Source organism: Lepisma saccharinum, chromosome 5 (genome assembly GCF_977018435.1).
Source record: "Lepisma saccharinum chromosome 5, izLepSacc3.1, whole genome shotgun sequence".
Classification (NCBI taxonomy): Eukaryota; Metazoa; Arthropoda; class Insecta; order Zygentoma; family Lepismatidae; genus Lepisma; species Lepisma saccharinum.
This window is the reverse complement of record NC_139233.1, coordinates 4,783,750-4,807,143: the sequence shown is the minus strand read 5'-3', so window position 1 is coordinate 4,807,143 and position 23,394 is coordinate 4,783,750. Positions and strand designations below refer to the sequence as shown.

The 23,394-nt window shown below is 38.4% G+C and overlaps 1 protein-coding gene across 2 annotated transcripts in view; it reads right to left on the bottom strand.

Annotated features, from left to right (window-relative positions):
* Positions 1-18,127: 18,127 nt before the first annotated feature.
* LOC145987621 (uncharacterized) overlaps positions 18,128-23,394 on the bottom strand; it is a 321,334-nt gene continuing 316,067 nt past the window's right edge. For both annotated transcript variants that reach the window (XM_083122025.1, XM_083122026.1), the window contains 2 exons: positions 20,919-21,170; positions 18,128-19,156 (listed from right to left, as the gene is read on the bottom strand). In XM_083122025.1, coding sequence (XP_082978151.1) covers positions 18,977-19,156; positions 20,919-21,170 — 432 coding nt within the window. In that variant the 3' untranslated portion in view covers positions 18,128-18,976. The remainder of the gene's footprint in view (positions 19,157-20,918; positions 21,171-23,394) is intronic.

Genomic DNA, 23,394 nt, shown 5'->3' with positions numbered 1-23,394 from the left:
TAAAAAAATGTTTGTTGATTAAAATTCCGTTGCAAGGTTACCTAAAATGGTGTTATTTGTACTTTCAATTTTGTTAAAATTAGTAACTTTAAGATGTCTGAGAATAATTTTCCTCCAAGTGAGGAAGGCATTTATGGTGTTCAGTCTTCAGTTTCTTGAAATATACACAGGGCGAGGCAAAGGTTGGTTACAGAGGAAAACAAATATATGCGTACAATCGTACACAATTGATATGCAATGATTACACTTACAGTACGGTACAGTCATGGACACTTCTGGGTTGTAACGATCACATTAAAAATGAAAGGGATTGTTGCAACCCAGAAGTGTCCATGACTACATGTTCAATATGCTTCAATTAGTAACTCCCAGTTGTGCAAGACATCTGCTAGTGTGGTGAAGGCAGGGGTAAACAAAATTAAAAATAATTTAGGCACCAGCCCTTTTTTCTCAGGAACCAGGATTATATATATGGGCAAACACAAAACATTCAATTTATGAATTAATGCAAGATTAGATTAAAAGTAATTAATTCTTGCATCCGAGTGGCCTCCTAAAGAAAGCTCTATTGGTAACAGCATGAATAACTATGAAACGCATTCTAATACATGGCCAACTCTACTATATTGCTGCAGATTTTACAATGCGGCTAGCACTGCAGGAATTTAGTGATACAGAAAAACACATACGTACTATTGTTTTTATTTTTTAAAAAGTCATGGAAATTTCCATTCGTGAATTCGAAATATATATATATATATATATATAAAAAATAGAACAATTTGAAAATAAAAGTATCACGGTAATTTTTTTTAGACACCATAGAGTCTGGTACTTTTCTACCCCTGTAGCCTATTCATCCTGTAATCACTTCATTTGCTCAAATTGTATTCGCTAATTTATTCAATGTTATTTTTCGTAAGTAAAAAAGTATGTTAAGTTGTTAAAAATATGCATCAAAGTTTTTGAACCGCATGCCAGCATTTCACTGATCATTCTGTACTTTTCACATGTGGGGAATCATCAAATATAATAAATATCCAATATTGATGTCATTTAAGATTTTTAATTACGTGCAAAATAAATCGGCGACTTCGGAAAGTTATAACTATGACAGAGGCTGACTAATTTTAAAACATGTTTACACAAAAAAGCAAATTCCACGCTAAGAAAAGTTGTGTGCATGAGTCACCACACTTAGTTACTCATATTAAGTACAAGGGCAAAAAAAATATATATTACCTCTAACAGCATAAAACTTAACAAGCCTAACCTAATGAAAAGAGAAGAACACAACAGAAATGTAAAACTAATTTCTAAACTATGCAAATTATGCATTTTCTCTCGGGGAGTGTATAGCCACCAACACCCAAAATGCTACTTGTTTGGAACAATTTATTTTTAAGATAATCAATTTCGTGGAAGGCATTATTTTAGCCCTGTACATAACAGTGTTGCAATTTGAAATTGGGACATTTTTTCCTTGGTAGATGGCACCACAGTGCAGGCATTCTGTGGTGCAAACATGTGAGTATCATCTCACGAATAATCTATGCAGAGCTTGTTGATCTTGAGCGACATTGTTGTGTGTGGCACTGTTGAGAGTTGGCACGTGTCGTGATTTCAGTATGGAACAAAAGACAAACATGTTTTGTGCATACTTGGGTAAAACTGCTACAGAAACATTCCCCATACACTTAGAGCATTTCAGTGAAGGATGGGAGACAATTGAAGACGACAAGCATCCAGGTGCAGCAAGGACGGTGAGAACACCAAAATTGGTTGAGAAAGTGAGGACAGTCATTACTGAAGATCAAAATTACAGACAGACTCTTACTGCTACATTTTATCTTGCAGTACTGAAATGTTTGTGCAAAGAATAACACATGAGAGCCTCGAGTATCGGGTTGACGACAGCTGCCGGCTGCTTCATGACAATTCCCTAAGTTACAAGGTTCTGACTGTGAAGGACTTTCTGACCTGAAAGGCAATCTGTGTGTTGTCACACCTGGCCTATTCACTGGATCTGGCTGTGTGATTACTTTTTATTTCCTAAACTAAAAGCTGCACTGAAAGGTTCCTATTATGATGATGTACTAACAATCAAGAAGGCTATGACAATGATTTTAAACAGCATTACATAAAACAAATTCTAGCAATCCTTCCATGCACTGGTAGGCAGGGTGCAATGATGTGTGGATGCAGAAGGGTCCTCCTTCGAATTACCCCAGGTTAGCAACTTTCTATGAACACTTAGTTTATTTTTTTACAGCACCAGTCCCAATTTCAAATTGTCACACTGTGTATATATATATATACACACAAAACAAATATTTGCACGCACATCGTAATTACAACATATTGTCTGTTGAATAAAATCTTGGCAAATTATGTCAGACTGCTAAAATGAAGATGCTGTACAGAAATATGTACACAAGATAAATTTTGGACTGTAATACTCACCCATGCTGGTTTATTGCATCCAGAACTACTTTTTTCATTTTAAAACTTTAATGCCAGTGTGTTAAGATCTTCCATCACTTAAATATTTAGTTTGTAACGTCATTCAGACATTCTAGGAAATAAAATAGGGTCCAACTACTATACACATTATTGGAACACATGCTGCATATGATATGTAAAGTTGGCCTTGCATTTTCTGTTTATTTCCAGTTATGTAACGATAAATTTCCATTTCTATTGTTAATGTATATTTTCCACTTATATCGTAATGTCATTCTTCTGTCCAGATTTGGAAAAATACAAACATTTTACACAGATTCCCTTGTTTCCCTCGTCCATGATTTGTAGCTTGATTTTTAAGCCAGTGAGACAGTGTTGCCAAATTTCAGGAGTCTGGCATTAATAAATCTGGCCCTGGACCACCTCCAAACAATGAGGAATGGCCCAGCAGCTGCTTTCATTACATGACCACCCTGACCGGAAGTATCGTGGTGAATGTATACACACAACGCTGCATGTTAGTCAAACAGCACACATTAAAATGGTGGGGGGGTCAGGATTTAAATTAACATCGTTCCAAAAGCCTATAATTGTGGGTGCCCGAGCATCAGTTGCATCAATAACCCAGACAAGAGACACTGGTCGGATGCACTTGTTCCAGTTTGTGGCAAGGAAATGGGACAACAACCACCAAGAGGCAGAATTACAAGGCACACAGAATGTGACACCGCGGGGAAAGCATAGTGTCAAACGGCTTGTGACAGCTGAACACACCATCAGCGTCCAGGAATTGCAGAACCAATACAACAGTGGATGTACAACACCAATATCCCTTGCAACTGTGCGGTGCACACTGGCATGCATGAAGTTCCATAGCAGATGACCCACTCCTCATGAAGGATTACCGCAGACTTTGTCTTGCTTGGACCGTGGACGATTGGAAAAGGGTGTGTTGGTCCGATGAATCATGGTTTTTGCTACACCACTGTAACGGGTGTGTGTGGTGCCAACAGCACAATGCTATGGACCCTTCCTGCATGGTGAGTGCTGTACAGGCAAGTGGGGTTGCTTCTGTTACCAAATTACACAAATCGATCATTAATTGTAATAAAATATTTTGTGAAGACTAACATGTATTTAACTTATGAGTCATTCCATGCGAAATCAACACAGCCCCCAACCTGACCATCTCCGATTTTCATGAAATTTGGGGAGTTGAAACTATGCATGGAACTTAGTAACTATGAAAATTTTTAGTCTCGTGCGTCTTGTAATTGTTAAATTATTCAAGGTCAAAGTTAGCAGAAATTGCCCTTTTTGAGCCCGATTAGCTATACTAAATGTGATGTAACTCCGCCACTATTTCGCCTAGAAATCTCAAATAAAGCTTATTGTACAGCGAATTGAACAAGCTTTCCAGTGATATATAACAAGCCCACCTTTCGATAACAATATACTTTTGTCACGTGACCTTGACTTTTGACCTTGAATATCTCAAAACATGTCATCACCAAAAATCGTGAAAAAAATATATTTGGTCTCTCATGCCATACTCTAAAACATATCAAAAAATCATTCTGGGACTGCTATGGGATCAGAAGATACAAAACAATATGTTTAACTATGTGACTGATAAAAGCCTCATTACATGAACTATGACGAGTCAAAAGTCCTTTAACACCCCCTACAAAATGTAAAGGAGTTATCCTGGTCATGAAAGAAATATGTTAGGCACAGGAAGATCTCTAGCTGTGTGTGTCAAGTGCAGGTCCGGCATATTGTTGACCGCCATATTAAATTCAACGCAAACATTTCAAAGGAAAGTGGGTGATGTGAAATATCAAATCAGGTTAGAATTCCACGAGAAATGAAGCGGCGAAGGTTTTTCCAAAGTATATTTAACCAGCAAAAAATTATTAGTGAATGCTTGTAATCATTTTCTCCTTTTCGAGGTGTTAAAAAAAAGTATTAAGAATGCTCCTAACGTGTCAGGAACTCGGCAAGATCACACTGACATCTTGGGACAGAAAGAAGTATACGCACCATTGCATATGACTTTAATCAGCAACTTGAATATTGGGAAAAGTATCTCGAACAATTACGTGACACTTCCTTTGGAATGAAAAATCCTTCAGTGACGATGCTAATTTTTATGTTCCTGGTAAAGTTAATAAAAATTATATGCAATACCTGTGATTTGATATCTACAGTAGACAGATCCCAGCCGAATGGATATTGCTGGTAAGCTAATGATGTGGTATAGTGTATGGAGAACTGGAATGGTTGGTCCATATTCAACAATGGAACCTTAAATGGTGAGGGCTTCTTGGATGTGTTATGTTAAGTGAACAGGTTTTTCATCCTTGCTTACGGGGTATGGCACTTTTCCAGAGTTTTGAAACAGGACAGTGTGTGACCACACTATGTGAACATTCTTCATGGTAAATTTCTAGGTAGATTGATGGGCAGATGGGATCTATTAAAAGGCCTGCACATTCCCCAGATCTAACATCTTAGGAGGACTTTCACCTAAAGAAACATTTGAAGAGAATGGTGAATGCACTAAAAGTCCCTGATATTGACCATCTGAGAGAAGGCATAGTTGCTGCTTGCGATGTTGTTGCACCTGCTACATTGCCAAATGTTCTATGTGAGTGTGACAGACGTCAATGAGTGTGCTCACAGGAATATTGACAACACTATAATGTGCATATATCGTAAGTGAAAGATATGCGTATAACGTTTTGCTGCCAAAAAATAAGTTGGGAAAATCTTCGCTGCTTCATTTCTCGTGAAATTCTAGCCTGATTTGATATTTCACATCACCCACTTTCCTTTGAAATGTTTGCGTTGAATTCAATATGGTGGTCAACAATATGCCGGACCTGCGCTTGACACACACAGCTAGAGATCTCCCTGTGCCTAACATATTTCTTTCATGACCAGGATAACTCCTTTACATTTTGTAGGGGGTGTTAAAGGACTTTTGACTCGTCGTAGTTCATGTAATGAGGCTTTTATCAGTCACATAGTTAAACATATTGTTTTGTATCTTCTGATCCCATGGCAGTGCCAGAATGATTTTTTGATATGTTTTAGAGTATGGCATGAGGGACCAAATATATTTTTTTCACGATTTTTGGTGATGACATGTTTTGAGATATTCAAGGTCAAAAGTCAAGGTCACGTGTCAAAAGTATATTGTTATCGAAAGGTGGGCTTGTTATATATCACTGGAAAGCTTGTTCAATTCCCTGTACAATAAGCTTTATTTGAGCTTCCTAGGCGAAATAGTGGCGGAGTTACAGCACATTTAGTATAGCTAAGCGGGCTCAAAAAGGGCAATTTCTGCTAACTTTGACCTTGAATAATTTAACAATTACAAGACAAACGAGACTCAAAATTTTCAAAGTTACTAAGTTCCATGCATAGTTTCAACTCCCGAAATTTCATGAAAATCGGAGATGGTTAGGTTGGAAATTGCACATATCTGTGTTGATTTGGCATGGAATGACTCTTTATGTTACTGGTACATAAGTCTTCGTATATTTATTACAAAATAAAGTGCTCTCCTGTGCTTTGTGCAACGCCATGAAGGTGTATGGGGGAAGGGGTGGAGTTAGGACCTCACATTTTTTTGATCACGGCCGAAGGTGGGGGGGGATGTGATCAGTACCACACCCATGGCCACCATTACCCCCCCCCCCCCCCAGTTTCCTTCAGGTACCCACTTTATAAGATGCTGGGTGGGTGCCAAACCTGCTTCAACAGATGGAAAAATTCCTGGTTCTCCCCCACTGAGTATTGAATACTGGTCTCTCACATGGTAGTCAGGCACCATAACTACTATTTTTTTTTATATATATATATATATAAAGAATACCGCTATGCGGTAGTTTCCCCCGTTATTCACATTTTCTCAATTTTTATGTTTTTCTGCATTCTCATTGGGACAAACCCAAACATCCATGTCTAAATCGAACTAAAATGCGGGACCCTGGCATAGTGTGTGTTGTGCTAACCACTCTGCCACGAAGGTCGACTGATCTACCGTGACTCATACATTTATATTTAAATAAAATTTATATTTATTATCGTCGTTGTGCTTAAGGAATGTCCATTGGAGAAGAGGGGGGGGGATTCTAAAAACTCTAGAAATAGCATGATTTTATACCATTTAACATACGGATTCCTTTCATTCGCTGCTCACGTAGGTGTGTCTGTGTCCGGTAAAGGGATGCAGAGTAGCTATCTCGACAATTTACGGGGGTTGAACCACATGTCAGTTTTACTAGTGATTTAACTTCAAAATAAGCTATGTACAGAACATTTTTTAAAATATGGGACATCATTTTTTTATTAGTTGACGAAAAATTGCTGATTCAAGTTTGTATCCTGACCAAAAAAGTTCAAGGCCACTTTACGAGCAGAACAGCTGCTGTGACTAGGCCTACAGGTTAAAGTGAGATTTCACACTCCCACCAGAAAACATATTGAATACAAGGCTATAACAATAAAAACAACAATATATCTGAGGCTCATTACTGTGTACATAATTTCATAATTCATTCTTGTTTTGGACGTGATCAAGAGAATGAATTCAAAATAGATTCTTCTGTATTTTAGTAATTATATTTGTTCGCTAATGCTACTTGGGAACGTATGCTGAAACCGAAAATTATTTCTAACAAAAAATACCACCTTCCAAGTGGTCTCGTGGTTAATTCAGGAGTGTTGAAAGATTATGTATAAGCTTCAAAACATTATCCACTTACAAACACACAGAGTTCCACTGTATAGGCTGGTATGTGTTTGTGTGTTTAGAGAGATATACAGGGGATGGACAAAAATATGGAAACACCTGCAGAAATGCACATTACCTTTGTTAATATCGAGTAGGACCACCTTTGGCACACAGAACGGCCTGCAGTCGACGTGGAATGGACAAATACAGGTCACGTATGGTTGTCAAAGGGATGTTGTACCATTATTCCTCCAAAGCAGCTGCAAGTTGTTGTAGAGACGATGGTGGTGAGTAGCGGGCTCGCACCTTGGTCTCCAAAACTGACCACAGGGGCTCAATAATATTGAGGTCTGGCGATTGTGGAGGCCATGGCAGGTGAGACACTTCATCTTCGTGCTCATCAAACCAGTCCTGGAGGATGTGAGCTGTATGAACAGGAGCTTTGTCATCTTGAAACACGGCATCACCATCTGGGAACAAAGTTTGCACCATGGGATGCAGCTGGTCACTCAAAATGGTTACGTAGTCCCTGGCAGTGACATGTCCATGCAGAGTGATGATGGGTCCGGCAGAATACCAGGAGATGGCTGCCCAAATCATCACTGAACCACCGCCATGCTTCACTCTCGATAACAGTCAGTCTGCATCATACGCTTGTGCTGGCATTCTCCACACGTACACTCGGCCCGCAGTTGGAAACAATGTAAAGGATGACTCATCCGCCCAGATTAGTCTTCCACTGGTCCATTGTCCAGTTTTTATGGGCGTTGCACCACTGTCTCCTAGCAGCATGGTCAACAGTCACTAGTGGTTTAGGAATTGCAGATTTGCCATGAATACCCTGCTTGTGGAGTTCTCTTCTGACTGTTTTGACGCTAACAGGGTTTGTAAGCACTGTATTCAGCTCAGCAGTGACTTTTGGAGCCGTGGTGATCTTCTGCTTGGTCACAATCCTACCCAATGTGCATCTGTCTGTCACACAACACACACTTGCGTCCACGCTGGTGCTTCGCTTTTGCGGTTTTTCAGGAAGTCTCGTACGCAGTCATGATCTTCGAGACTGTGCCTCTTGATACACCAAACATTTCCGCTACTTTCGTCACGGAAGCACCCACAATTTGCCCTCTTTGAAACTGTCAGCTCAGACATGATTCACGATAACCTGCAGGGACCGGTCGCTGAACTGTAACTGGCCCATCTGTCAAGTGGACAGGGTGTATACCTCGCAGGAAGTGGCAGTGACCACAGCGCCACCTACCATTCAGATGCAAATCGTGTTTGAAATGGCTATCTGTTTTATACCAGGTGTTTCCCTATTTTTGTCCAACCCCTGTATACATGTTATACGAGAGAGAGAGAGAGAGAGAGATATTGATTGATTTAGTTTATTTTACTTCACGGTTTGTGCCTCTTGGCTAATTTGCGAAAATGGGGATGACTGATGAATGGACATCAACAAACAAGCCCAAGCGGGATTCAAATCCGGGACCCTTGGCATCGCAGAGAGGGTGTCTCGGAGAAATAAATTTGTTGTGCAATTTTAAATGTTTATGAACAAGAAAATGATAAAAATGATAATGTAGTAGCCTATAATTGTGCTTTATCAAGGAAGGTGAAAATGGCATTTTGAACTTTCCCCTTCAGTTCTCTCCGAGATGATTACATAAACAAGCGAGAGTGATGGCTAGGGTCTTCCTGATTCGTTCCATTTGCCACTTGAGTGTTAATTCACTGTTGTATCGATAATAGGGATGGGCCGATACCGATATAAAATTAAAAATGGTCCTTGAAGAACCTGAAAGGTTCATTGACTTCCTTAATAAATGTGTGTTTCAAGGTGAATGCAGTGCAAAAGAAATTGCATATTTAAACATTTACTTTTTTAGAAAGTAGGGCATGGAGATTTTCTATTAAAATTACAACAAAATGGCAGAATTTTGCACTAAATTATCAGATATTTATTGATATATCGGATCGGTAAAATAATCGGTAATTTTACCGATACACCAATATGCCTATATCGGCTGATACCGATAGAGTACCGATTAATCGGTCCCATCCCTAATCGATAATAATGGTGAGATCTGTCATTCAAGAAAATGGGTTCTCATTTATATCTTGATCGAATAGCACTTGCCATTTTTTTTTTCCCAAAATTTCCAGAAATGCTGAATAATCGTAAATAAGCTAATTCTAACGGGAAATATTTTTGTTTCCATTTTTAAATTATCAGGAACTGAGATAAATGAAATCACGTGGAAACAATCACATTCTTTTCCATTCATATGCGCACTTGCTAGCTCTAGTCTTTTCCAGTTTCGTTCATAGTACCAGTACTGTTGAATTCTTTCGTAAAAACACTGAAATATTGCAGTACGTCCCTTTTCTGTTTAATCCAATATTATAGCAAAGCAAAAAAATGGATGCTGCTTACAGAAGCGGGAATACCACAGAGAAACAAAGTACAGAAACAAGACACACTTCACATCACAAAGACTGACAATGGCAAACTGTCAGCAATAGGAAGGAATTCTACCCCTCTTCAGAGGTGCCTATATCGCTTTGGAATTCAGATCTTCCAAACGAAAGATGAAACATACGATAAACCTTGAAATTCCTGGAACCTGGCTGGAGTCTACCAACTGCCCACCAACAGGAGGCAAATTTAGTACAACTTTCTCTTTTCCTCTTCATCTATTGTTTGCAAGAATCAAAGGATAGGCAGAAACTGAATTCTGGTGCACTTTAAGTCCTAAATAGCCAATAATTTATGACACTTACATAGCAATTTAAGTGTCGCAAAGTAACTGTAAAAGTAACTTAAAATGTTACTTCTATTGTAAAAAGTAACCCTGTTAGTTACTTACTTTCAAAAATAACTAGTTACAATTAAGTTCTCAAAAAAAGTAACTGTTACTTGTTACGGAGTTACTTCCAAACACTGGTGTGTATGGACCATTCACACCCCACAATGCAACACTTCTAACCACACAGGGACAACGTTTTCCAGGATGACAATGCATGGTGTCAATGCGGGATTGAACTTGCTTCGCTGAAGGAACATTCCACAAAGATGCAGCGTATGAATTGTCCCCTAACTCCCCCAATCTTAACGCCATGGATCAAGGAAACGACTTTGCCACCCTTACGTCTGAGACATCTGGTGGTGAAACTTCCGAATTACTAGCAACCACCGACGATAGTTTCGCGAGCGGGTCCAACGCAAGAGTGTGGCTTATTCCGCGACTGAATATAGTTCCCTGTTTGATTTGAATTTTCCTCCGTCGCTGCAGTTCTTCTTCTACAATTTACCTGTACTTAGTGCAACACACGAAACGTAGATGTACTTTGGCTGTATGTAATGCATTAGAATAGACAAGATGAGAAAGGGTGTTTTATATTTCGATTTAATTTAGCTAAAAAAAATAAAAGCTGTAGTTGAATGTTTGCAAACTACTGCAAGGAAGTGTTATGGTATTCTCTGTGTACAATGTTACCATTTGATTCCTTTCCTACAATATAAGTTCATCTCTCTGTATTTTACTTACAAATAGCGAAAAATAGTATACGCTAAAATAAAACTTTCACACACAAAATACGAAACACGTGCCGACCCTCGTTCAAGCTCCCCTCCCCAAACTTCCGGTACTGTAAATTCCTTCCTCGCAGAACATTCAACCAACACCCTCCGACTGCTTTTGTTTTGATTTTGTCTGTCCCCGAGGCAAGGTTGACCACTGAACTGAATGTCTGTAGTGCTAGCCCTTAGCCAGCGACTCAGGTTGGGTTGGAATTTCCTATGTGCGATGTTTTGGTTTTGGTGATAGCAGGGGTGGAAACTATTCAAGTTGTCAAAATTACTGATTTAACTGAATAAAGTAACAAAAAAGACCTGACCAAATACTGACAAATTACTGACTACTTACTGACTTATTTATTGTAACGAACCAGTCTCGTTATAAATTTATATGAATAAGCTTTCTTAGAATCTAAGGTATTGAAAATTTAATTTTTATATTATAGTTAATATTCAGGATTGAATACACTCTTTATAGTTCTTATTTCCTCCACTCGTCTACGCCACTTTTCAGGCCGCCTCGATAGCGTAGGGGATAACGTTGTGGGATTGTGATCAAGGGGACCGGGTTCGATTTCCGGTGGGAACACTTTACGCAGTGGCTCGGAAACTCCAATGTACTCCAGTTCCGATTTGCCTATCTGAGCAACTAGTGAATCAAAAACTTCGTCACTTTCCACGGCAAGGATAAATGGTGATCCGATGAAAAAGGGAATAGAACAAATGCACTAAAATATGCAAACCATGGCCATAATTTGAACCTAGAGCCTTTAGAACAGAAGTCAGTTAGTTCTGCGCCACCGAGGTAGCAGCTTTGGAATAATAAACTCCATGGTGAAAATGTCGTCTGAGGTTCAATACCTACCGAATGGCTTATTTTTGGCGTTGTTCAGCGCAACGAGTCCAATTGTTTTTATCGTGCCGACCTTCGTCGCCGAATGGTTGGCACAGCACGCTACGACGACTGGGTTCCCGGGTTCGAATTCAGGCTTGGGTATGGGTGTTCCATGTGAGCGTCGTTTCATCAATTTCATAATATCATATCACTCGCTCTCATCTTCGAGATTAGCCGAAAGTGGCAGAAAAACGAAGAAATATAAACCAAATAAATAAATCAATCAAACCAATTGTTGCTGTTATTTGGCTTTCCAGGCGAAGCTTATTTGGCTTTCCTTTTGAATGAAATCGCCAATATCCTCACGATGCTTGGCCAACACCGACATATCGAAGGCCAGACAGTTCACACCGAAAGCAACATTTGGCTACCTGGGACTGGATGTGAATTAATAATTCATTTCGTAATATTGGTATGAATATTATAAATTCGCTCACACTTAAAAGATCGCTATTAAAAATCGTAATTAAAATTATGTTTCAATCTGAAAAAAATTGACATAAATTAAAGGCCCACATAAATACAACGTCAAGGCAAAAACAAAATATCTCACCAGGAAATACTGTTCTTTTTGCGAACAACAGGATAAATTATAGTATTTCATGAACCAAGAACAGTAAAATAATATTAATAGTATTAAATAATACAACCTCAGAAAGTGGAATATATCTGACTTCACTGTTTCACTCATTCTGTCGTTTATGTAACGAGTAGCTACTTTCCTACTTTTTGTTTACAAGACGGTTCGCGAATAGGAAGTCGGATCTTTCCAGTGTTTCTGATAGTTTCGCCTGAGAGTCAACGTCCGTGGTGGAGTGGTTATCACTGCGCCCTATGGCGACAGGGGTTCAGTGACGACGCCAGGGGGGAGGGGGGCAGGTGCTCCCTAGTCAGACACCTCGCCCCCTAACCCCCAACTGAAGTTAATGAAATATCGAATAATAAGAGAGTTCATTTCTAAGAGTATGACAATTTTCACAGTCTTCTAAGTGGTGTATTCTGTAGGCTATGCTATCACTTTTCCTGCTTATAATACCAACACGACTATAACAAAAAGTAATTTTGTTTTAGTATATATATATATGTGTGTGAATTTCGTTCAATTCCAGCGCCGACCTGGGTATAGGTGATATCTCATTCATTTATGTCCTGTAATCTTTGCAATTAATTTCAGTTTTAACCAGTTTTAACAACTGGAAAAATTGTTGAATTGTTGCAATCTACACTCCCTTCCATTTCATAAAGGATGGTCACGGACTTTTGACTCACCCTGTATATTGCAATATGTATACTTTATATATGTTTCTTCATTGAAATTCGTCGTGCAGGACAACTTCAGTTAGCCAACTTAACGTATAGGGTGTGTCTTACTGAGTTTATGTTTGCGTAGCGCAACTGTAAGTGTTGCAAAACTTACCTCAAGTTCTCCAAAAATTAACATTTCCCCAAATTTTCTTATTTTCTTCTTCTTCTTCTTCTACAAATTGGGCGTGATGGAACCTAAATGTACTTTGTTGGAATGTGAGTTCTATAAGCTTTCCAACGAGGCATCATTTGTGATTCTGGGATGATAGCCCCGTCTAGATGGCGGCACTTTTTGATTGTCTCTGCAGTCGCGCGTCTAGTTGGTTACATGCGAGTGCACAAAATAAAACAACCAACGAAAAGAGGGTGGTACAACGGAAAATGCAGGGAAACAAAAAATACTTTGCAAAAAGCACTGAGAGATTTTAGGATATTAAACAGTGAAAATAAAAGACAGCTGTATGTAGAACTCAGAAGAAAATATAAGCAAATCATAGAACAGGCGAAGCAGGATTGGAAAGTAAAAAATACGGAGATGCTAGAAGCAGCAATGGAGACAAAAGACAGTAGAGCGATATGGGGGGTGATAAAGAATCTAAGGGGAAGTAAAGGGACCAACAGTACCATAGAGCCAAAAACATGGGATATATATTTTGCAGAACTATACAAAATACCAGAGGAGGAAGAGGGAAACAATGGCGTAAATGGAATTTTCCAACCAATCCTGGGGACACATATTCCTGTCCTAGACAATGAAATAACGGAGACGGATGTCAGACGGGCAATACAAAACTTGAAAAGCGGGAAGGCTGCAGGGGCGGATGGAATTTTGGGGGAAATGGTAAAAACAGGACTACAAAGGCCCAATATGGTGGGAGTAGCTACACGTTTGTTTAATAGTATGTACAACAGGGGATTATTCCCCGAGTGCTGGAGCCAGTCTATCATCTGTCCCATTTACAAAGGAAAGGGGGATATGGACAATCCAAACAACTATAGGGGGGTCTCATTACTTCCAGTATTAAGTAAAGTCTACACGAGCATACTGTACTGGAAAATTAAAAAATGGACTGACATATTCGACAAAATAACGCCATTACAAACCGGATTTAGAGATAAGAGCACCACGTTGGACAATATATTTGCACTCCAAACATTGATGGAAGAAAAACTAAAGAAAAAGAGAGGGAAGCTATATACCTGTTTTGTCGACTTCCAAAAGGCGTTCGATACTGTAAATAGAGAAAAACTTTGGGACAAATTGTGGGAAATGGGAATGTCGGCCATGATGATAAACGCAATAAAGGCAATATATTCAAAAGTAGAATTCTGTGTACGGTGTCAAGTGGATACCGTGACAGAGAAACGAAAATCGGAAGCGGGGGTAAAGCAAGGATGTGTTCTGTCACCCCTGCAATTCACTCTCTATATAAATGATATAGTGGCGTATGTAGAGGGTGAAGAAGCCGACACCCCCAAGGTCGGGACGACAAGGGTACCGGCGCTCTTGTTCGCAGATGATGTGGTTCTGATCTCGGAGACAAATGCCGGCCTACAAAGGGCTCTGGACGGGTTGGAAAGATACAGCAGAGAAACTGCAAGTAAATCTTACAAAAACAAAAGTTATGGTGTTCAAGAACGGATATGTATATGGAAAAGACGAAAGGTGGACTTTCAGAGGGCAAGAATTAGAAAGGGTAAAAAGAATAAAATACTTGGGATTAGTTCTCACTATGGCAGGGACGTGGACAAGACATATGCAAACGGTACAAGGAAAGGCTGGGGCAATAACAAACGAAATAATGCGGACAGTATGGAAATTGGAGAAATACGATATACATTTTGTGGGAAAACTGTATCGTACATTATTAATAGGGTCAATAGGGTACGGGAGGGAGATATGGGGAGCAAAGGGGGGCGATGCACTAAACAGAATCCAATGCACATTTTACAAGAGGGCTTTGCATATCAGCATGGGCACTGCAAACTGCGGCGTACTACGGGAACTTGGATTGGTAAGGGAGAATACGTGGGGTATGTTGAGAAGGGTTAAATTAAATACTGGGCGACATTAATATCGAGAAGGGAGAACTCGGTAAAAGGGCAAGCGCTGATGCAACAGGTGCAAGGGGAGGAAATGGGAACATGGGCGAAAGAGATCAGAGGTAAACTATACGAAATTGGACTGGGATGGATCTGGGAGGGGGAACACGTCGACCAGGGGACATTGCAATTAGTGAAACAAAGATTAGAGGATATAGATAGGCAGGAAACAATAGCGGAATGTGAAACCAAGAGATCGCTCGAACTCCAAAGAAGGGGACCACGGGAATGGGGACAGGTACCGTACATCAAGAAGGTGAGCATGGTGGCAAGAAAGGGGTTGGCATGGATCAGGCTAGGGGGATGGAGACACAACACAGTAAAAAATGAGGAAGGGATATATAAATGCGTATTATGCAATGGTGAGGATGGGACAGAACATTTATTCTTATGTCAGGACACGCGCGTTCTGCAGGAGGAGAAGCTACGCAACATCAGCTTGGAAACTGTGTTCAAATCAATCGTAGTGCAAAGGAACATGGAACTATTGGAAAAAGTGGGGGGTTATTTACAAACAGTTAGGGGAAAAAGAAGTGTTGCACAGAGACGGGATAAGGAAGAGGAATAAGTGTTAGTTTAAGTGAGAACAGTTAAAACAACCAGAACTGCTATTTTACACCTATACGAAATGTAATGGAAAGTGTAGTGTGTAAGAAAAATCATAGTTGTGTAATACGAATAGATGTAGTGCGCACAGCCGATGGCTCGCACATGAGATGAGCAATAAATACTCAAATACTTATAGTTGGTTACACGGTGCAACACCGAGTCATCTAGTTCGTTGATTTGGAGTCAAGTAGTGTATTTGGTGTCTGCACTACCTTCCGGATTGGTGTATATGTGGTGTATGATCACGTGGTGCATGCTAACTAATCAAATGAACATTTAAAGCAGCAGACGGGCATTTGTTGAATCTTTTGAAGAACACCGCTTTCCGTCTAGTTGGTTGAACGTCATTTCCTTGCATCACTCTTGCACCACCCTGACACTGGATGCACCTGCACTGCACCGAGTGTTAAAAAGTGCACCCAAGTAGACGGGGCTAATTAGTAGAGGGGTACAAGGGCCGCCAACATGATGCTCTGCAATTTCCTTCAAATTTTGGCCGGGGTATAAAGGTTGATACTATAACTGGCATTAATTCTAAATCTGAGGGTGCAGGACAAAAACCAAGTTCAGATTCGTCTTCAGCAGCTCGAAAAAAAATTCACTGTCGACCAGTGTTATCATTCATTCTCGTTGTCGCAATTAGTCAAAAGTGGCCTAAAAGCGACGATAAATAAGAAAAAATGAAGTTTCGTCTGAATACGAAAATTCTCAAAAGTATTTCTTTTTTAATCACTGTCAATATAAGTAATTGTGGAACAACTTCTACTTCATCAAATGCTTCTAACGCTGGCGCCTTTCCGGTATAATCAACGGGTTCCGGGTTCGGATTTGGTGATATGTAAAAGAAAAAACAGGTGTTTCATCCTTGCAATTGTCTGGGAATCATGTGTCTGCTCATAATCTTCTCAATATTATATCCTGTCGTATCTTTACGGCATATTTTATGACCCTCCCAAGAAAATTTTTATGCATCCAGTCTATTTCGTATCTCCTTTGTCTACAATTATTTTTGTAGGATACCGTACATAAGCAGTACGGATTTCGTGAGAATACGTAAACTATCATTTGTGAAATTATTCAAGGGAAGCATCTAGGTGAAAGAAAATACTGTTACACAAGAATAGAATATGCAGATTATCGTGCAATCAAAACAATAAGGATTCGCACCTTTTGTAGAAACCCTTTCCCAATGGAAAGACGTAACGGTTTCTAAAAAGAGGAAATGTTTCTGGTTGTATCGCCTAATCACTGGGATCTGTTGGATCGTAAATAAACACACCGTTGTGCCATTCCGAAAAGTTGACCTTGACCACTCTCAAGTGAAGTGACAAACATTTGGAGCTCGCTGCTACCGAGGGACGGAAGAACCATAGCGGTATCTCTCCCTCAGGCAATTTCTAGGCTTCAGACCAGCAAGGTTTTCGGCGACCCATGAATTTGCGGACAAAATTGTTCGCGTGACGACTGCGCAGTTTTAAATTATCTGCATTACAGGAAGTAATATAAATACATATTTACATTTATCTATATTGTTTTTGTTATTCTCGCCAAATGTTCAAGTTAATTGCTCGCCTCGTCTTTCTTTTCCCTGACCTGATAGAGACAATCTTCTCTATTTTTTGGCGATTGTGTTGGTTGACAGCACTCGACGAACGTTTAGCTAGCAGAAGCTGCCCAACTCAAATATCCCTCCACCTCCTGGAAGTTCCAGGAGTAATGGTAGGTGGCAGCACAATATGCTGCGATAAAAATACGTTGCAGACTTCGAATATTATAGTAATTGCATAATAATACGCAAAGTTCCCAGTGACAAGTATACATCAATCGCAGCATAAATGTTTCCTCTAGTGAACTATTATGTTGAATTTATAATATTCTTCTTGTGAAATAAGAAAATTAAGTGGAAAGGCATGTCAGCTGCATTTTGTCAGTTTTTATTATTTTGCTCTCGATATAATTATAAAATTTATGCTTCGAAGTATTAGAACACAGGGGACGGTTACGAAGAACAAAGCCCTACAAGCAGATGGTCGAAGTTCCATTTCAGAGCAACGCAATTATGGTAACAATTTACCATGTAAATGAATGGGACGAATTTTCAAGATGGCGGCCGTAGTCCATCCCGTTAATCCCATGGAGCATTTGAGGGATGTGGAACGAGTTCTTCAAACCGATGTCAGTTGGCTCGTTATGGGATGCCATCAGGGACATATGGTGTCAGATCCCCGTGGAGACATATCAGCACCTTGTGGAATCCATGCCACGTCCACAGAGCCAAAGGTGGACCAACGAAGTATTAGGTAGGTGGTTGCAATTCAGTGAGCACTCACCCGGTATATAAGTATTTTACCTGAACATGGTTGAAAAGCATGAACATAGTTTTAAAAAATGTACATTCAATCCAAAAGAGCATCACAATTAAAAATATCTCTGAGTTTGGACAGTCATTTATTCATTGGCTGTAATGTACAATTTACATTTTCTTGAAAGAACATGTACAAACATAATGACTGATAATTCCTGGCACTGAACACATTGTGTTTACAATTAGGCCTACAGAGCCTCATATTAGCCATCTTAATACACATGCTGTAAACCTAAATTAAAATGCTAAGATTTTAGGACATTTTTCTTTTCAAACAAGATATCTGCAAGTTTTTCTGTTGGCAAATAAATATACTTTAAGAAAAGAGTACATATCAGTAATATTAAAAAATAATAATAATGTATTTCATTGGAATTTATTAAAGAAAAGTTCTTTGAAATTAGTTCTCTAAAGAAAACATACAGACAGAAATATGTTTTAAATCTAAGCAAATCATTAATCAACCTGGGTGGTGTATCAGCAATGTAAGAAGCAACTTGGATGCAGACATCATCTGTGGACATTTAACCCTATGACTAGTAGTCGAGACTAAGATAAAGAGATCAAGACCCTGATTTTTTTTTCTCTTGTTAAACGTTGCTTTACACATAATTACTTTGTAACCTACTCCAAATGTATGGAAGCATAATCACATCCGACAGCCTTTCTGGTACATACCAGATTTAACATTATACGAAGTATCACAATTAATCTGAGCAAATATTTTTTTAGGGGAAACTGCCACTGAAACGACCTTTTACAAATGACAATTCCATCTTTCCATCTGTTAATGAGCTAATCAGTTTTTTTTAATGAAATGCCAAGCCCACATTCCCCTGCCATTTGGTGGTCTCATCCACCTAGTGGCCCGTGTTAAAAAAATGAAGCGAACATATCCCTGCTATGTCGAAGTCTTCAAGCTGGCAGCAAATCAAAATCATCGCTTACGTGCACCATCGGGACATGTAGTTCATCTATGACTGGCTTCGCTTTGAATTCGCACAGTGCAAGTTCTTTCATTTTCCACTCCCAATCCATTTTTTGAACTGCATGAAGCGACTGGGCTTCATTATGGTGACGCAGCAACATTGTTTCCTGCAATGCACAGAGGAAAATGCAAATTGGAGAAAATTGTTTTCATGCAGATTCAGAATGGTGGTACAGATTAACTGGTATATCAACAGGCAAAATATAGAACTGACTGCTACAACAATATTACTTTTTCAAATACTAAGGTAGAAAAACTTGCCCTAGTATGTTTTTGTGCATATTTTACATCAAAAATCTAGCATCTCATGCAAGAGCACATTTATTCTTGAAATGAAATTATATTTAACAATAATAAAGTTTGTACATCTGGTAATATTAGTGAATTGGGATAAATGCAGGTTTTCTCAATCTGCTCTGACCAAGGTTTTTTTTTTTATTTAAATCAAGGTTTTGCCTAGTGTGATTAAAAAAAATGAATGATTTAAATCACTTTCAGATTAAAGAAATAATTTATAGATTCATGCACGAAAATAATTTGTGTATTTCAGGATGACTTTTTGTGAAAGTACATTGATCTCAATAATTCACTGATGCTTATTAGGCCCCCTAGATACTAACATTTTCAAAAGCATGGGAACAAGTTTTACGTAGTGATAGGTGTAGCCTATAAATTAACATTATATTGTATGTGTTTCAAATGCAATCAGTGAGGCAAATTGTGCATCAAAGTTCTTCTGTGTTGCTCAAATTACTATGGGTGCTAATAAAATTACTCTCAAATTTAATATTTTGCTGAGAGCGCAGACACAATACAAATTCATATTGTCTACAACAAAAAGGAATTAATTCACTTTAATATGTTTTGGACACACGTCTTTATGTATTAGTTACATGTGAAGCATGAAATTTGCAGATTTTGATGTTCTCACTGATACTTTTTTGAACTGATTCAAATTTATATAATTCTTTAATAGATATTCTCAATGATTTCACACTGGTGTTTATGTTCTTTTGTTATTTTATATGGCTTTTCTATCTCTCCAAGTGAAATATGATGATGATTGATTGATCATTTTTGTCCTTATTTTACTTCACACTTCTGCAAGGTTTGGCTAATCGTGAAGATGAGGATGAATTGCGATAAGATGAAGTGATTGGACAATCACAAACACAAGAACAGCACACAACACAAGCCCCACGGTGGATTATATTGGCCCTGAATTCCGATGCCAGAGCATGTGTTGTGTTGCAAAATTATGATGAACATCAGGAGATGCTAGTCTGGTTTCTCGCACCACAGCAAGCATTGCCTGTAGCTTCTGCTATGCAAGTCACATAAAAGCAAGCAAAAGCATAGGAGTTTATTGCCCAGCAGAGCCAATAACCACTTTTCAGAAGCAATATTTACATAACTTATATAGTTTCCCTTGCTTTTCCGTCTCCTCAAGTTATTGTCATCTTTGTTAACAGGAATAGATCGAAACTGAAGAAATTCATGATAGATTAACAAAATATTAACATGTTGTTGCATTTAGTTATTAAAGGTAAGGTAAAGTTCAACTTGCATATAGCACATATAAGGCCACTCTTCTGTAACTTTTTTAAAAGTTAATCAAACAATGAAGATGGATGATGATTGAATGAAACAGAATATGATAGAATACAAAAATCATAAAATTGCACAACCTAAAGGGTTCTCATGTGAGATGCCAAATTGCTAAAATTAATTAGCAAATGGAAGTGCTTAAGTATCGATGAAATAACAAATGTGCAGATTTTGATATACCAATCTCACCTGATACTTATCCATGGAAATCAGCTTTATCACATCCCTACTTTGTAATGAATATAATTTAACTTTTCCTACCTTGATCTTTTCCCATTTGTCATCAACGTCTTGCAGCCAACTGAGGAACAATCTACCATTGTACCGTGAACGAGCATTCCTGTCCTTTTCTTCTTGCTCCGGAGTTATGACATTGTACACTTCTTCATCTTTCAATATCGTACATACAGAAAATGGAAGAGCCTGGTTTGCTAGGGCTCGTGCTGCCCGTCCATGCACCCTAAGGATCTCCTGCTCCACAGAGAGAACCAGCTTCTCTTTCTCTATTACATGCTGCAAAAAAAAACAATACAAAGACTCTATTAGCTTTCTGCAACCCACAGAAAAATTAATAAAACTTGCAATAAGTGAGAAATTTTGATTTGAGCTTAGGATTCACTATGACCTGTAAATGCTGAAAAATTGTCTTTTTCCCCCTTTACTGACAGGATTTGGGAATAAACATACAGTTTGTGCGACCCAGCTTCCTGGTGGGACCTAACCGATTGATTTAATTTATTTCGCTTTTCTGCCACTTTTAGCCAGTCATCAAGATGAGGATGAGTGGTATGATTAAACTGTTGAAGGAACACTCACAAAAAACATCAATTTCAAGAGGATTCGAACCCAGTCAGTTGTGGAATGTAACTGCCACCTACTGGATAAATTAACGTTTTTGTAAGTTGATTCTGAACAACGCTGAATAAACCAGCACTTGTAGTGGAAATTATCTAGGTGGATGCTTTGTGATTTTTTTTTCCCCCTAGTTGTGGAATACATTCCCCTGCATCACTTCAAGCAATGCGAGATGAATTCTTGAATAGCAAGTGTAATTTAACAAACTGGTTTTTGGAATGTTGAAGTACCCCCAGAATAGCAAGGAATTTTATATTAAAAGTGAATGGAAAATTCAGAAAATTTATCTTGCAAACAAAACAAGTGGTAATGCTTAGCTAGATGAAATAGCTTATGGAATCAAAATAACTCAAGGGCTGAGCTAGTGATATCCAGAAGAACACGTTGCCATTAATGAAGCCACAGAAGATCTTTGCACATCCACATGATCACAGCATGGGTTGATGTCTGGAAGGCAGTATTCTTTAATCATCTGTCACAATGTTATAATTAAATTTATTCACGATTAAAACACTCCACTTTGTAGAACACCCTCCCTTCTAAGAGAGAACTAAGAATTACTGGGGTTCTGCAAGTGCTTCCACACCAGCTGTCACCTTGATGGCCGATTTGTAGAGGCACATATTTTCGGTAAATAAAAAAGCAAAATTTCGATACAAAAACAGCCAATTTTGGGTTCAAAGGTGGTAAATAAAATAAAATTTCGCTGTTACAGCGGTGAAAAAGCAGTATTTAGAATGACATTTTGGTTTCATAACACTAAATTTGATTTAAAAACTGCACTTATTACACAAAATAAACATATCCCTTCTAATTATTATTATTAAAGTAGCACATTATTAATAGCACATTTACACTGTTACCAGAATATTAAGTTTATTCCTGTATAAAGGGGTCCATTTTTGCTTCTCAAATATTTACAGGAATTAATCAATAGAGGCATGCATATTTAGTTTTTGACAAAAACACGAAATGTGAAATAGCACATTGTAATGTTAATTTTTCATGTTCCTGAAAGGTGTGAGGTGCATTTTCCTGCCGTTTTGTCACAAAATAATGCGAAATGAACTGCAAAATGTGAAATAAGACTCTGAAACACGAAATTTGCGACACTTTCTGTAAGTTATGCAATTCCTGGAAAATTGATTAATTCTGCTGTAAATATCTTAGAAGCTAAAATTGACTTCTTTACATAAGGCTAAATTTAATACTGATAACTGCATAAATATGCTGTTAAAAGGGAAATGTTTATTTTCTGTAATAAGTGTAGTTTTTAAATCAAGTTAGTGTTATATTCACAATTTCAAAACCAAAATGTCATTTTCTATACCGCTTTTGATTGATTTTTCACTGCTATAACACCTAAATTTTATTTCATTTACAGCTTTTGAACCCAAAATTGACAGTTTTTTAAACTGAAATTTTGCTCTTTTATTTACCAAATATATGTTAATCAATTTTCCATGAATTACGTAACTCAGGATAATTCTGACTTCAGAAAGTGTGGTGTCGGTAAATAAACTCTGAATTTCGTGTTTAAGAGCCTATTTCACATTATGCAGCAGTGTCAATATTCTCACAGATTTCCAGCACTGACAATATTGGGGAATATGCAAATACTCTTAATTGTCCGAATACTCTATCATCTCAATATACTCCATTAAATATAAACAATTAACATGGTGTAAGATTGTTTTGCATCACTACACAAGAAATCCTTTGTGAACTATAATTTCTTCTGTATCCTTGATTAATTTTAAGTGGGGGTGCACGGAGAGACTTGGTAAGGCTCCCAAGAGTCAGCATCATTTCCCAAACACCCTGGTAATTGTAATGTTGCAGGCCTTAAATATTCTGGTGCTGACCCATGGCCAGTACAATC